The sequence below is a fragment of the Schistocerca gregaria genome, chromosome 3, assembly GCF_023897955.1.
Source record: "Schistocerca gregaria isolate iqSchGreg1 chromosome 3, iqSchGreg1.2, whole genome shotgun sequence".
NCBI lineage: Eukaryota > Metazoa > Arthropoda > Insecta > Orthoptera > Acrididae > Schistocerca > Schistocerca gregaria.
In genome coordinates this window covers 305,364,045-305,379,584 of record NC_064922.1, presented here as the reverse complement: position 1 = coordinate 305,379,584, position 15,540 = coordinate 305,364,045, and the positions used below count along the sequence as shown (strand labels likewise).

Sequence of the window (15,540 nt, the reverse complement as noted above, 5' to 3'; positions counted from 1 at the left end):
AATGCCAGGGTCAAATCAAACCACACAATTACTATATAGGAATTCAAATTTTATTTACCTGTGTATCATAAATGATGAAAAGTGAGAAGAGGAAGGCTCCACCAGCAGACAAAAGAAGTTCAAGAGCTGTGCTACCAATAAATATTTGTAGGAGACCTCCAACCATTAAAACACACAGTCCAGCAAATAACCTGTAAATTGAGAATGTTATATCTTACTCATTTAGCAAGGATGGTATGTTTCTCCCTATTTCAACTCATACAAACTTATTTGTGACATTATTTAAATGTTTATGTTCAATATTGCTATGTAGTTTTTTTATCTGTGTTGAATGAAGTAATGGCAGTATTTAAAAAAATAAACAAATAAAAAAGCTTACGATAATGATTATGATATTCTCAACATACACAGATGGGGACAGTTGTTGATTGCCACATAAACAAATGTATGTAAATCACTACATTTTGGAGGAAAACACACACACACACACACACACACACACACACACACACACACACACACACACACACACATTCCACCGGGTCTTTTCATTACTACATTTATACTATTATACACGGCATTATGTGTCTGAGGTACAGTCATGATTATAATGTGGAACCATTTCTTCTTCTTCTTCGTCTTCCTCCTCCTCCTCAGTCTTTGTCCTGCGATGCAGAGGTCCACCCATTTGGCTCTCTGTCTCCCCTTGGTGCAATCTTGTACTTGGTCAGGGTGGAGCCTCCTACCTTAAGATCTAGGAGGGTATCTACCCAACATTGCCTTGGTCTCCCAGTAGGTTTTTTGTCATTGTTTTCAAATGACAACCTGTCTTTTTCTGTTGTTCCTTGATCTGCTCAAAGTACCCCTCCATACCACTTTCCCTCATCTTCTCAATTATAGGTGCCACTTGATACTGCCTGCAGATTTCATCATGGGTCACATAATTACAACGTGTCATGCCAGGTGACCAGTAAAGCATTTTGTTTTCCATGAAAGCAAATCTTTGTCTGCTGTTTTTGTGCAAGACAACATTCTACACTGTGCAAGACAAGTGGACAGACTGCACACCTATTGATTTCTACTAATTACACCATGCATTGAAAATTCAGTTTGTGATTTTTGAAACAAGTGAGCCTTTGGCAGCAATTTTAAGATATTTGTTTTTGGCAGATCTATGCAGTTGATCTTGATTGTGTCTATACTTTTGCATCTGTTGACAGGTATTCAATCTTCTTTATAGTGGTGCATGGACCAGATTGCTCAATGCAGTTCTTCCAGGCTTGGACATGTCATTGAAGGTCTTTATTGTGTTCTGCAGTAAGTACAAAATCTGCAGTATTTGGTAGTGTCAAAGCTCCTACTTTCTGAATTTCTGATTTCAATTAGTTTCTCAGGTACTTCATGACCATGTGTGGCAAACCATGTCAGATAAAGGGGTATTATGCCAAAAGCCTTGACCACATCCAAGAAAGCAAAGTGAAAATACATACTGTCCCCTCAATGCTTCTCTTTCTCTCAATCCATCTTTACTTTTTACTCAATCCTATTGCATCTAGACTGGAGCTGGCACAGTGCTTACCAATATACTATATTTACCATGTACTCTCTCTGTGCCTCTCCCTTTGTCTCCCACGGTCCTCAAAACAGGTAGCTCCCTCTCATCATGGAGTATGAATGACCTGCCTCTCCTGCCCAGCCCATCCATCTTTCCTCCCAGAGGAAAGACCTGACAATACTGAAAGTTAGAAATAGCTTTTTCCTCTAATTTAAGTGTCTATGGAAGTACTGCAATTTCAGCTATTGAAGTGTTAGCCAGCCTTTTTGCTTTTATTAAGAAAATCTGAATAATTCCCTGATTATCAGTCAAATGTTGAAAGGCACAGGAACAAACCAAATATTCATAAAATGCACAAAACATTAATTTCAGATTATTTTGTGGCTATTACCAAAAATGCTTAACAGGACGGTAACTAATGAACTTTATGAATATCCCTTGAATAGGGCTTGTATAAATGCCTGTTGCACCTTATCCCAGTCTGCCTTATGACATCCACACATTTCTTTTTTTTTTTCTTTTTTTTTTTTAAAGGAATGCAATAGCTGTGACCTCAAATCAGTATTGTGTTATACTACAGCATGCCATTTTTTGTCATCAGTCTTCTGACTAGTTTGATGTGGCCTGGGACGAACCTTCTCTTGTGCTAACCTCATCCTCTCACAGTAGTGCTTGCACCTTATGTCTTCAGCTTTTTGTTTGATGTATTCTAATCTCTGTCTTCCCCTACAGTTTCTAGACTCCACAGCTTCCTCTAGTGCCTTGCAAGTTATCCCATTATGTCTTACCACATGTCCTATTCTCCTATCCCATTTTCTAACCCGTGTTTTTCATACATTCCTCCCTCCATGTAATGCTGTGCCCTAAACATACATCAGAAGTTTCTTTCTCAGATTATGTTTGGTTCTATCAGACTTCTCTTGGACAGGAATGCCCTGTTATCCAGTGCTAATCTGCTTTTTATGTATTACTTTCTTCATCTGCCATGTGTAACAGTTTGTATTAGGTAGCAGAATTCGTTAATTTCATCTACTTTACGGTCACCAAGTTTGATGTTAAGCTTATCATTAATCGCATCATTACTTCAATTTTCTTTTTTTTTCTCTAAAAAAAAAAAAATGGTCTGAAGATGAGACGCTGTGATATCGCAAAGAATACGCCAACCTTTTGTGAATGCAGGGGTTGCTCAAACAGTGCTTGTGGATTTTCATTACATGACAAACGTTTATTCTGACTGGTTTGATGTGGCCTGTCAACATTCCTCTCCTGAGCCAACTAATTCATCTCCGAGTAGCACTTGCAACTTATGTTCTCAATTATTTGTTGGACGTTACCCTCTACGGCACACTCTAGTACTATGGTAGTTATTTCCTGAAGTCTTAACAGATGCCCTTTAATCGTGTACCTTCTTCTTATCAATGTTTCCCATATACTTCTTTCCTTGAAAATTCGTGCAGAACTTCCTCATTTCTTACCTTATCGGGTAACCTACTTTTCAACATTCCTCCATAACACCACACCTCAAATGCTTTGATTCTCTTCTTTTCTGGTTTTCCCACAGTTCATGTTTCACTACCATACAATACATACTTCAAATGTACAGTCTCAGATTTTTATTCTTCAAATTAAAGTCTATGTTTGATATTAGTAGATTTCCCTTGGCCAGGAATGCACTTTTTGCACTGCTCCCTAGGTAGCAGAATTCCTTAACTTCACCTAATTTGTGATCACCAATTCTGATCGAAAGATTCCTGCAGTTCTCATTTCTCCTACTTCTCATTATATTCGTAAATTCCTTGACTTACTCCCAATCCATATTGTGCACTCATTACACCGTTTATTTCATTCAGCAGATCCTGTAATTCTTCTTCACTTTCACTAAGGATAAGGATGTCATCAGCAAATTGTATCACTGATATCCTTCCACATTTAATTTTATTCCACTCTTGAATCTTTCTTTTATTTTTGTCATTTCTTCTTCAATGTATAGATTGAACAGTAAGGGCGGAAGACTACATTCCTGTCTTATACCATTTTTAGCTTGAGCGCTTCGTTCTTAGTCTTCCACTCTTTAACACTATTTACAGGTAGACAAATGCTGTGAATGGTCCTGATTTTTCTTTAGTCTTGCTTCCACTATCAACCACAATGCCAGATCTGCCTCTCTAATGCCCTTGCCTTTCCAAAAGCCAAACTGATTGTCATCCAACGCATCCTCAATTTTCTTTTCCATTTTTCTGTACATTATTCTTATCAGCAACTTGGATGCATGAGCTGTTAATCTGATTGTGTGATGATTCTCACACTTCTCAGTCCTTGCAATTGTCATAATTGCGTGGATGATGTTTTTCTGAAAGTTTGACGGTATATCGCCAGTCACATACATTCTACACACAAAAATTTTTACCACTTCCACCAACGATTTTAGAAATTCAGACGGAATGTTACATAACCCTTCCACCTTATTCAATCTTAATTCTTCCAAAGCTCTCTTAAATTCCAATTCTATTACTGGATCCTCTCTATCTCTTCTATATCGACTCCTGTTTCCTCTTTTATTGTGTTTTAAGATAGGACTTCCATGCACTCTTTCCACCTACCCACTCTCTCCTCTGCGTTTAACAATGGAATATCCCCACAGCACTCTTAATGTCACCACACTTGTTTTCAATTTCACCAAAGGCTGTATTGGCTTTCATATATGGCGAGTCACTCCTTCCAACAATCATTTCTTTTTCTCTCTCTTCATATTTTTCATGCAGCCATTTTGCCTTAGCTTGCCTGAACACCCGATTTATTTCATTCCTATGTGATTTGTATTTATGTATTCCTTAATTTCCCTGAACATTTTTGTACTTCCTTCTTTCATCCATCAACTGAAACATTTCTTCTGTTATCCATGGTTTCTTCTCAGTTACCTTCCTCGTTCCTATGATTTCCTTTCCAAATTCTGTGGTTACCATTTTTAGTGATGTCCATTCCTCTTCAACTGAACTGCCTCCTGAGCTATTCCTTAACACAGTATCTATAGCCTTAGAGAACTCTTTATTCTTTAGTGCTTCCGTATCCCACTTCTTTGCACACTGATTCTTCCTGACTAGCCTCTTAAACTTCAGCCTATTGTTCATCACTACTAAATGGTTATCTGAGTCTATATCTGTTTGTGAATATGCCTTACAATCCAGTATCTGATTTTGGAATCTCTGCCTGACTATGATGTAATCTAACTGAAGTCTTTCCCTATCTTCTGGCCTTTTCCTAGTATGCCTCAACCTCTTGTGATTCTTGATCAGACTGTTCACTATTACTAGCCGAAATTTATTGCAGAACTCAATTAGTCTTTCTACTCTATTATTCCTAGTACCAATCCCATATTGGCCTGTAACTCTTTCTTCTACTCCTTCCCTTACAAACACATTCCAACTGCCATGACTATTAGAGTTTCATCTCCCTCTGTGCAGTGAATCGCCGATTCAATATCCTCATATATTCTCTCTCTCTCTCTCTCTCTCTCTCTCTCTCCCCCCCCCCCCCCCCCCCTTCAATGTGTGACATCGGGATGTATACCTGAACTACCATTGTCGGTGTTGGTTTGCTGTCGATAACAACCCTACCACTGAACTATTCACAGTAACTCACTCTCTGCCATACCTTCCTATTCATTATGAAACCTACCCCCCACTAAACCATTTTCTGCTAGATTGAGCCTTAAGATTTCTCTTCTCACATTTTCCAGCTTCCCTACCACGTTCAAACTTCTGATATTCCATGCCCTGACTTGTCGAACGTTATTCCTTTGTTGGTTATTCAAACACTGTTCCTTTGTGGGTAATTCAATCGTTTTCTCGTGGCCTCCTTTGGCAGTACCCTCCCGGAGATCTGAATGTGGGACTAGTCTCATTTTTACTGTCAAGCCCATATTCTCCCGTAACTCTTTTTCCTATTCTCTTCCCTGTTACCACATTCCAATCGCCACTGATTATTAGACAATCGGCTCCTTTTACAAACTGAATTATCCCTTCAGTATCCTTGTATTTGATGGACAGTTAAATGAAAGTGAGACAGCCAGAAAAAATTAAGTATACTGTTTACTATTTCAAAAGTAATTGGCGTAACTGCTAATACATTTATCCCACTGTGAAACAAGTCAATGCCTTCATGGACCAAAGCTTGTGGATGTCTAAGGAACCACGATTGTATCCTTGGCCATAAATGTCTTTCTTCAGGGTACCAAAAATATGGAAGTTAGATGCAGAGGAATCGAGACTGTATAGATGACATGCAAGGGCTTCTCAGTGAAACTTCTGCAATGTACTCTGAAAAACCTCGGTAATGTGGGCACTGACCACCTTGTCTCACAGTAGGATAAATACATTAACAGTTACAGTGATTACCTTTGAAACAACAAACAATTTGCTTGTTTTTCCCATTTGCCTCATTTTCATTTAATTGTCCCTTGTGTTTCCTTTACATCTTCATTTTCTGCATATTGTTGTTGACATTTGTTTGCTGTCAGTTCTGCGGTAACCAACACTACACTAAACTGTTCGGAGTAACTCACTCTTTGCCCTGTTTTTCTATTTGTAACAAATCCTACTCCCACTGTACCATTTTCTGTTGCTGTTGAAGTTATCCTTTATTTGTCTGAACAGAAATCCTTATCTTCCTTCATTTCACTTCAGTAACTCTCATTAAACATAAACTGAGCCTTTGCATTTTCTGTTTCAAATTTTCTGGCTTCCTTATTCTGACATACAACACCCTGTCTCTTGGTATGTTACCCTTTAATTAGTTATTCAATTTTTCCTCTTCTTATGTTTAGGTTCCCCTTGACAGTCTCCTTCAGAAGATTCATATGGGAAACTAATTTGGAATCGTCTACCAATAGAGAGATAATCACGACACTTTTTCAATTACAGGCCACATGTCCTAGGGATAGATATTCCGTGTCTTTATGCAGTGGTTTCCACTGCCTTCTGCATCCTCACACTGTTAGGCATTGTTGATTCTTCTTAGTTTTAGGGGCATTTTCCCATCACAAGGGCAATAGGTTTTACAGACACTTTGTCTGCCCCTCCATCCTCTTTTTTTGGACAAGGCCTTTGGCAGACCAAGTGTGGCGTCTTATACCGCTATGGTATTGAGTGAATAATTCTCTGGTCATTTGATTTTTTTGTGTGGTGCCACTGGTTGGCTCACACGCTCCCTTGTTCAACCCAGCATAATTTCTTCTTCTCTTGGTATACCTAAGCACTGTGGTCCACACATGTTCCACTGGAACTATTGAATTACCATGATAAGCAATATTAAAAATCTTGTGCTATTTGGCCTGCACATACAAAAATGTGAGAATAACAGTCAACACTCAGTCAATGTTATCTTTTATTGTAATTGAAGACAATGACATTACATTGATCTTCCTGTGCTAATTGTCTTTAGTCATTTATCATCATCTTCACAGTGTGGGTTATCTTTATAAACCAAGAATTAATTCTGACACACCTCCATTTATTCTGTAAGTGCAGTCCATCGTCTATTTTATTTACAGATGATGCAGAGAGAATAGTTTAGCCCCTTACAAGTAGCAATAATAATGTAAAAGGTTATGTTTCTCTTGTATGTACAACTGTAAGATCTTCATAATGTTTAGTGATTACAACTGAGTAAACCAAGCAAAATTTGTAATTGATTTTCTACATATTTTTTTATTGGTCTCAATGTACGCAGTAAGTCAGTCATGGGCCATTTATATTATTTTAGTATGAAAATGTATGTCAAGGTATTATAGTGTGAACCACGACTATTGTCCCCTGTCACGTGAACATTAAAAAAAAAATGTCGTGTGACTAGAGCCTTTCGTCAGGTAGACTGTGCATCGGGTGCAAGTCTTTCGATTTGACGCCACTTCGGCGACTTGCGAGTCGATGGGGATGAAATGATGATGATTAGGACAACACAACACCCAGTCCCTGAGTGGAGAAAATTTCCGACCCAGCCGGGAATCGAACCCGGACACTTAGGATTGACCTTCTATTGCGCTGACCACTAAGCTACAGGGGGGCACATGTGAGCATAAAACTCTTTTCTCTGCGGTTTTGAAGGTTGTTATTTGGATTTATAAGGAAAGATCATAGTGCAGGTGATTGTGTACCAACATATCATTGCTTGTTTCTTATACTGTAAATTCACTTTTATAACTCTTAAAATTGCCATCTCGCAGCACAGAGGGACAAATGCTGTTATGCTAATAGAATGTTGAACTTAGAAATTAGTAATAATCTATTAATGTAATAATGCTTGAACCATCCCCACTCCTGACAGCCTCAAACAGCTGTATCTGTGAAACGACTGTGTAAAGAATGTGTATTAAAAAAAAATGGAAACGAGCGTTTGGCGTCATTGGCCGGGAGGCCCCTTGCGGAGCAGGTCTGGCCGCCTTGGTGCACGTCTTAACACATTTGATGCCACATTGGGTGACCTGCGTGGCAGATGGGGATGAAATAATGATGAAGACGACACAGCACCCAGTACCTGAGCGGAGAAAATCTCCGACACACTGGGAATCGAACCTGGGCCCGTAGGATGGCAATCCGTTATGCTCACCAGTCAGCTATCGGGGCGGACAATAATGGGTGTACTTATGATATTTCCCCTTCAGAGTGGACCACACAATCACCTCTTGACATACGTTCATTTCTTTATAAAACACATGGAATATTTGGATATGGTGTTGCTTAGCACTTACCCAAGGCCCAAGAATGAGAAATCCTTCTTTGTTTGGAATGTGAAAGCTGTAAGTCCTGCCACAACAGCTAAGGTGATCACAAAAGCCTGCAGGACGACTGCCTGCTCGAAGTATGTCAGCACTACACCAATTGTGTAGGCTTGTACAACTGTCTGAAAAAAAGAAAGGATGCAATAACAAACTCTTCTGGGTAAAAACAATTGATAAAATGATTTACTGAAGCCTGCAAAGGAAATATGATGATAATTGTTCTGTAAGATTTTTAGCACCAAATACAGGTACTATCTGACACGTACATAACAGTTGTAATGGAGGTGCAATACTGGTACACAAACTAATTAAAGAGGGCTTCAAGACAATGAAATGGAAATATACAAATGAACAAGAGAAATTAACTTGCAAAAAAAAAGTTAATTAAACAGGTAGCAGGCTTGGCAGAGAAGAAAATGTATATTTGTAACAGGAACACACATTATCGTAAGTGTCTGCATTAATATTTCATGTATGTGAAAACAAATCAGCACTGACCACATTTACTTGATGCTAAACTCAGAATATCAACCAACTTAATGAAATATTCTTATTCCTGCGTAATGCATTCTTCTACTGCTAATCTTTCAAGTCTGCTATCCCCATCATTTGTCTGCAGACAAGTGGATGCCAGTCCCCATAGTTTGTTTACTGGTATTAAAAGGAAAAGATCGTAAAATTTTGTGTACTGATGTTGATAACATAAAATGAATGTTTCAGATTAATATGAAAAGATGAATTTCAAAATTTAGATATTTATGTCTGTATCATTATGTATTAAATGAAAAACTAGTCATTCAACACTTGAAAACTCCACAAAGCAGTAGCGGAAGTGATACAAGACACAAACAAATGGAAGAAACTATAAGAGGGGGTATAATAAAAGGGATGTATAAGAAATATAGCAACAGAAACAAATAAAAATGGATCAAAATATTAACCCAGGAAAATGAGACTGATGGAGTGACAAGAGTGAGAACATGGAAATATGCTGCAGTTAGAACAGGGGAAGCAAGAAACCAAGTAGAGAAATTGCACGACCAGGTACAGGGGGAGGGGCAGGGTACATATAAAACTCAATACTGGGCAGCATATTTAGTTACAGGATGTTCAAATTTGGTCTAGGTCAAACACAAAAATTTAATAAAACTGATACTACATTTTTTAAAAAGAATAGCATTCTCCTTTCTTTGACTTTTTTATGCAAATAGTTTCCATGACAGATGTATGTGTATTTGCCACTGACACTTTTCTTGACCTTTCTTTTCTATATGTAGATTTATTCCTGCAATCATTCACCTCAGGAGCCTTCTGAGCCACTAATCCCCTACCTTTTTGATGGCTTACATCTAGTCACTTCATGGAACATTCTAACATGACCATCTGCCCACTCTCCTGTCATTGCAGCATTTACTGTCACATAAGCAGATAGCTTCTTTCTACTTCATTGTGACTGCTCACATCTTAGCAGCTCACCTTCAAACTGAGTAACAGCCTATCTTCATTTTTCCACTCTGAATTTCTAAAAACTTTTTTTAACGTAGATCCTCAACACAAGGTAAATAAAGTTTCTGCAACTCTATAATTTCATTTCCAGTGATCTGTGTTATCTGCTTTTTGAGAAATAGTTCTGATCCTTACTAAGAGATGGAGCATTAATTTTTCATATTCTTATCTCACATAGTTTTAGGAAACTGGGAACTTAAAACCTACAAAAGAAGTGAGCTTTTGCTGACACACTGAAGATGAATCAAACAATTTCCTGAACCATCCACAATACTGCAATAATTTAGAGTGTGTTATTTGGGTACACGGATACTTTTAAGTCTTCAAGTTCTGCATTTACATCTACAACTTGCACATCACTATGCTGCAAGACTGACGGTACTTTCTACAAAAAATATATTAAGGTTTCCATATCCAGTGTGTGTGTGTGTGTGTGAGTGAGTGAGAGGGGGGGGGGGGGGGTGCAAAGATGTTACTTCTTGTCTACTTGTGGCTTCACAAATCCTTATGGGGCTGGTATGTAAGAAATATAAAAAAATTATTCAGATAGAGAAGGGTGACGAAAATTTAATAGTCATGGATGACTGGAATTCATTAGTAGGAAAAGGGAGAGAAGGAAACGTAGTAGGATTGGGGCTAAGAAATGAAAGAGGAAGCCGCCTGCTAGAATTTTGCACAGAGCACAAATTTATCATAGCTAACTCTTGGTTTAAGAATCATGAGAGAAGGTTGTATACATGGAAGAACCCTGGAGATGCTAAAAGGTATCCGATAGATTATATAATGGTAAGACAGAGATTTAGGAACCAGGTTTTAAATTGTAAGACATTTCCAGGGGCAGATGTGGACTCTGACCACAATCTGTTGGTTATGAACTGTAGATTAACACTGAAGAAAATACAAAAAGGTGGGAATTTAAGGAGATGGGACCTGGATAAACTGAAAGAACCAGAGGTTGTACAGAGTTTCAGGGAGAGCATAAGGGAACAATTGACAGGAATGGGGGAAAGAAATACAGTAGAAGAAGAATGGGTAGCTTTGAGGGATGAAGTAGTGAAGGCAGCAGAGGATCAAGTAGGTAAAAAGACGAGGGCTAGTAGAAATCCTTGGGTAACAGAAGAAATATTGAATTTAATTGATGAAAGGAGACAATATAAAAATGCAGTAATTGAAGCAGGCAAAAAGAAATACAAACGTCTCAAAAATGAGATCAACAGGAAGTGCAAAATGGCTAAGCAGGGATGGCTAGAGGACAAATGTAAGGATGTAGAGGCTTATATCACTAGGGGTAAGACAGATACTGCATACAGGAAAATTAAAGAGACCTTTGGAGATAAGGGAACCACTTGTATGAACATCAAGAGCTCAGATGGAAACCCAGTTCTAAGCAAAGAAGGGAAAGCAGAAAGGTGGAAGGAGTATATAGAGGGTCTATACAAGTGCGATGTACTTGAGGACAATATTATGGAAATGGAAGAGGATACAGATGAAGCTGAAATGGGAGATACAATACTGCGTGAAGAGTTTGACAGAGCACTGAAAGACCTGAGTCAAAACAGGGTCCCGGGAGTAGTCAACATTCCATTGGAACTACTGACGGCCTTGAGAGAGCCAGTCCTGACAAAACTCTACCATCTGGTGAGCAAGATGTATGAGACAGGTGAAATATCCTCAGACTTCAAGAAGAATATAATAATTCCAATCCCAAAGAAAGCAGGTGTTGACAGATGTGAAAATTACCGAACAATCAGTTTAATAAGCCACAGCTGCAAAATACTAACACGAATTCTTTACAGATGAATGGAAAAGCTAGTAGAAGCCAGCCTCGGGGAAGATCAGTTTTGATTCCATAGAAATACTGGTACACGTGAGGCAATACTGACCTTATGGCTTATCTTAGAAGAAAGATTAAGGAAAGGCAAACCTACATTTCTAGCATTTGTAGACTTAGAGAAAGCTTTTGACAATGTTGACTGGAATACTGTCTTGCAAATTCTAAAGATGGCAGGGGTAAAATACAGGGAGCGAAAGGCTATCTACAATTTGTACAGAAACCAGATGGCAGTTATAAGAGTTGAGAGGCATGAAAGGAAAGCAGTGGTTGAGAAGGGAGTGAGACAGGGTTGAAGTCTCTCCCCGATGTTATTCAATCTGTATATTGAGCAAGCAGTAAAGGAAACGAAAGAAAAATTCGGAGTAGGTATTAAAATCCATGGAGAAGAAATAAAAATGTTGAGGTTCGCCGATGACATTGTAATTCTGTCAGAGACAGCAAAGGATTTGGAAGAGCAGTTGAATGCAATGGATAGCGTCTTGAAAGGAGGATATAAGACGAACATCAACAAAAGCAAAACGAGGATAATGGAATGTAGTCGAATTAAGTCGGGTGATGCTGGGGGAATTAGATTAGGAAATGAGACACTTAAAATAGTAAAGGAGTTTTGCTATTTGGGGAGCAAAGTAACTGATGCTGGTCGAAGTAGAGAGGGTATAAAATGTAGACTGGCAATGGCACGAAAAGTGTTTCTGAAGAAGAGAAATTTGTTAACATCGAGTACAGATTTAAGTGTCACCAAGTCATTTCTGAAAGTATTTGTATGGAGTGTAGCTATGTATGGAAGTGAAACATGGATGATAAATAGTTTGGACAATAAGAGAATAGAAGCTTTCTAAATGTGGTGCTACAGAAGAATGCTGAAGATTAGATGGGTAGATCACATAACTAATGGGAAAGTATTGAATAGGATTGGGGAGAAGAGAAGTTTTTGGCACAACTTGACCAGAAGAAGGGATCGGTTGGTAGGACATGTTTTGAGGCATCAAGGGATCACCAATTTAGCATTGGAGGACAGCGTGGTGGGTAAAAATCGTAGAGGGAGACCAAGAGATGAATACACTAAGCAGATTCAGAAGGAAGTAGGTTGCAGTAGGTACTGAGAGATGAAGAAGTTTGCACAGGATAGAGTAGCATGGAGAGCTGCATCAAACCAGTCTCAGGACTGAAGACCACAACAACAACAAACATGTAAGGGAGTAAAGAATAGTTTACATACTCCACTATCATTTTAAAAAATACTTAGAATTTTCTATATATGTTTTCATTAGGTACAGACATTACTTTTCAAGTGTGGCCAATAAGCTAGCATCATGACATTTGTAGGCTTAAAAACAGTGAAAAAATTTTAACCGAATTTTTAAAATACCGTCTCATATTATAGGTGTATTTCAAAATTGTTCATGCCAAAATGACAAATGTAAAACCTACAAACAAAGAGCAACTTTTCACAGCTGCGAAACATTTCTAACAAAACCTATGAATAATTTGCTGATGTGCATCATATCAAAAACATTTCATACCCACCACCCCAATTGCTCATTTAAATCTCACTTTTACTTGTAAATATCCCTCCCACTGCAAGGTGCAATTTTTATTATATATGGATTCTTCCATTACTTCTTGGTAGAACAATTCCATATACAACATTGAATAACAAGTACTATGATTTTTGTTTATTTTGAACTAGTTTTTGGTTTATTAGGCCTTCATTGGAAAACAACTGTTTGCTGCACAACGTAAGTTAATAGTGATCAGTTAGATAGTTCTCAACCAATGTCATGAGCTCACGAACTATGGCATCGTAACAATGTAACCAGTAATATAGTAAGACTATGTATTTTAATTAGTCTGTATAATAATGTCCATTGCCAAAATTTTAGTCTACAATGTTAAAAAATATGTTTGTTGCACAACATAAATCAACAGAACTCAGTTTAACAGTTTCTCAGCCAATGTCAAGACCTCACAAAATTTAACATTACAGCCATTTAACCTGTAATATCAGGCAGTTTAATTATTTATTGTGCTTAAAATTGTCCACTGAGTAAAGTATAATTTCAGTGTTAAGAAACAAGTCTGATGCACAATACAATGCAAGTGACTTTATCTTTGCTTATAATGTTTGGTTACCTAAGAACTAGGGTCCTTTCCGACACCAGTCAGTTGTTTCCCGATGATGGTCTAATAAGCCAAAAACTAGAATGAGATTTTCACTCTGCAGCGGAGTGTGCGCTGATATGAAACTTCCTGGCAGATTAAAACTGTGTGCCCGACCGAGACTCGAACTCGGGACCTTTGCCTTTCGCGGGCAAGTGCTCTACCATCTGAGCTACCGAAGCATGACTCACGCCCGGTACTCACAGCTTTACTTCTGCCAGTCTTTCGTCTCCTACCTTCCAAACTTTACAGAAGCTCTCCTGCGAACCTAGCAGGACTAGCACTCCTGAAAGAAAGGATATTGTGGAGACATGGCTTAGCCACAGCCTAGGGGAGGTTTCCAGAATGAGATTTTCACTCTGCAGCGGAGTGTGCGCTGATATGAAACTTCCTGGCAGATTAAAACTGTGTGCCCGACCGAGACTAGAACTTGGGACCTTTGCCTTTCGCGGGCAAGGTCCCGAGTTCGAGTCTCGGTCGGGCACACAGTTTTAATCTGCCAGGAAGTTTCAGCCAAAAACTAGTTTGAAATAAACAAAAATAGCGGAAGTTTCATATCAGCGCACACACCGCTGCAGAGTGAAAATCTCATTCTGGACACCTCCCCCAGGCTGTGGCTAAGCCATGTCTCCGCAATACCCTTTCTTTCAGGAGTGCTAGTCCTGCTAGGCTCGAGTGCTAGTCCTGCTAGGTTCGCAGGAGAGCTTCTGTAAAGTTTGGAAGGTAGGAGACGAGAGACTGGCAGAAGTAAAGCTGTGAGTACCAGGCGTGAGTCGTGCTTCGGTAGCTCAGATGGTAGAGCACTTGCCCGCGAAAGGCAAAGGTCCTGAGTTCGAGTCTCGGTCAGGCACACAGTTTTAATCTGCCAGGAAGTTTCAGCCAAAAACTAGTTTGAAATAAACAAAAATAGCGTACTTCTTATTCTACTTCAAATCTTATTTTATTTACATGAATATAATAAGAGGGAAACATTCCACATGGGAAAAATATATCTAAAAACAAAGATGATGTAACTTACCAAACGAAAGCGTTGGTATGTTGATTGACACGCAAACAAACACAAACACACACACAAAATTCAAGCTTTCGCAACCCATGATTGCTTCATCAGGAAAGAGGGATCTAATCCTGGGAGCGGAAAGACTTACCTTAGGGGGAAAACAGGACAGGTATACGCTCGCGCACAAACACACATATCCATCTGCACATATACAGAGACAAGCAGACATTTGTAAAGGCAAAGAGTTTGGGCAGAGATGTCAGTTGAGGCGTAAGTATAGAGGCAAAGATGTTGTTGAATGACAGGTGAGGTACGAGCGGTGGCAACTTGAAATTAGCGGAGGTTGAGGCCTGGTGTGTAAGTGGAAGAGAGGATATACTGAATGGCAAGTTCCCATCTCCGGAGTTCTGATAGGTTGGTGTTAAGTGGGAAGTATCCAGATGAACCGTACGCCTCTGCCTTTGATCGTGTACACCTTATGGGTTACAGGACAGGAATAGGTGGTGGTGGGAGGGTGCATGGGACAGGTTTTACACCAGGGGCAGTTACAAGGGTAGGAGCCAGAGGGCAGGGAAGGTGGTTTGGGGATTTCGTAGGGATGCCTGCCAACCCAAACTTTGGTACAGATTTATTGATGACATCTTCATGATCTGGACTCACAGTGAAGAACAACTCCAGAATTTCCTCTCCAACCTAAACTCCTTTGGTTC

At 39.0% G+C, this 15,540-nt stretch overlaps 1 protein-coding gene across 1 annotated transcript in view; it reads right to left on the bottom strand.

The window, feature by feature from the left end:
* LOC126353950 (protein lifeguard 4-like) overlaps positions 1 to 15,540 on the bottom strand; it is a 30,166-nt gene that overhangs the window by 1,316 nt on the left and 13,310 nt on the right. The window contains exons 5-6 of the mRNA XM_050003245.1: positions 8,301 to 8,452; positions 59 to 191 (exon numbers count right to left, since the gene is read on the bottom strand). Coding sequence (XP_049859202.1) covers positions 59 to 191; positions 8,301 to 8,452 — 285 coding nt within the window. The remainder of the gene's footprint in view (positions 1 to 58; positions 192 to 8,300; positions 8,453 to 15,540) is intronic.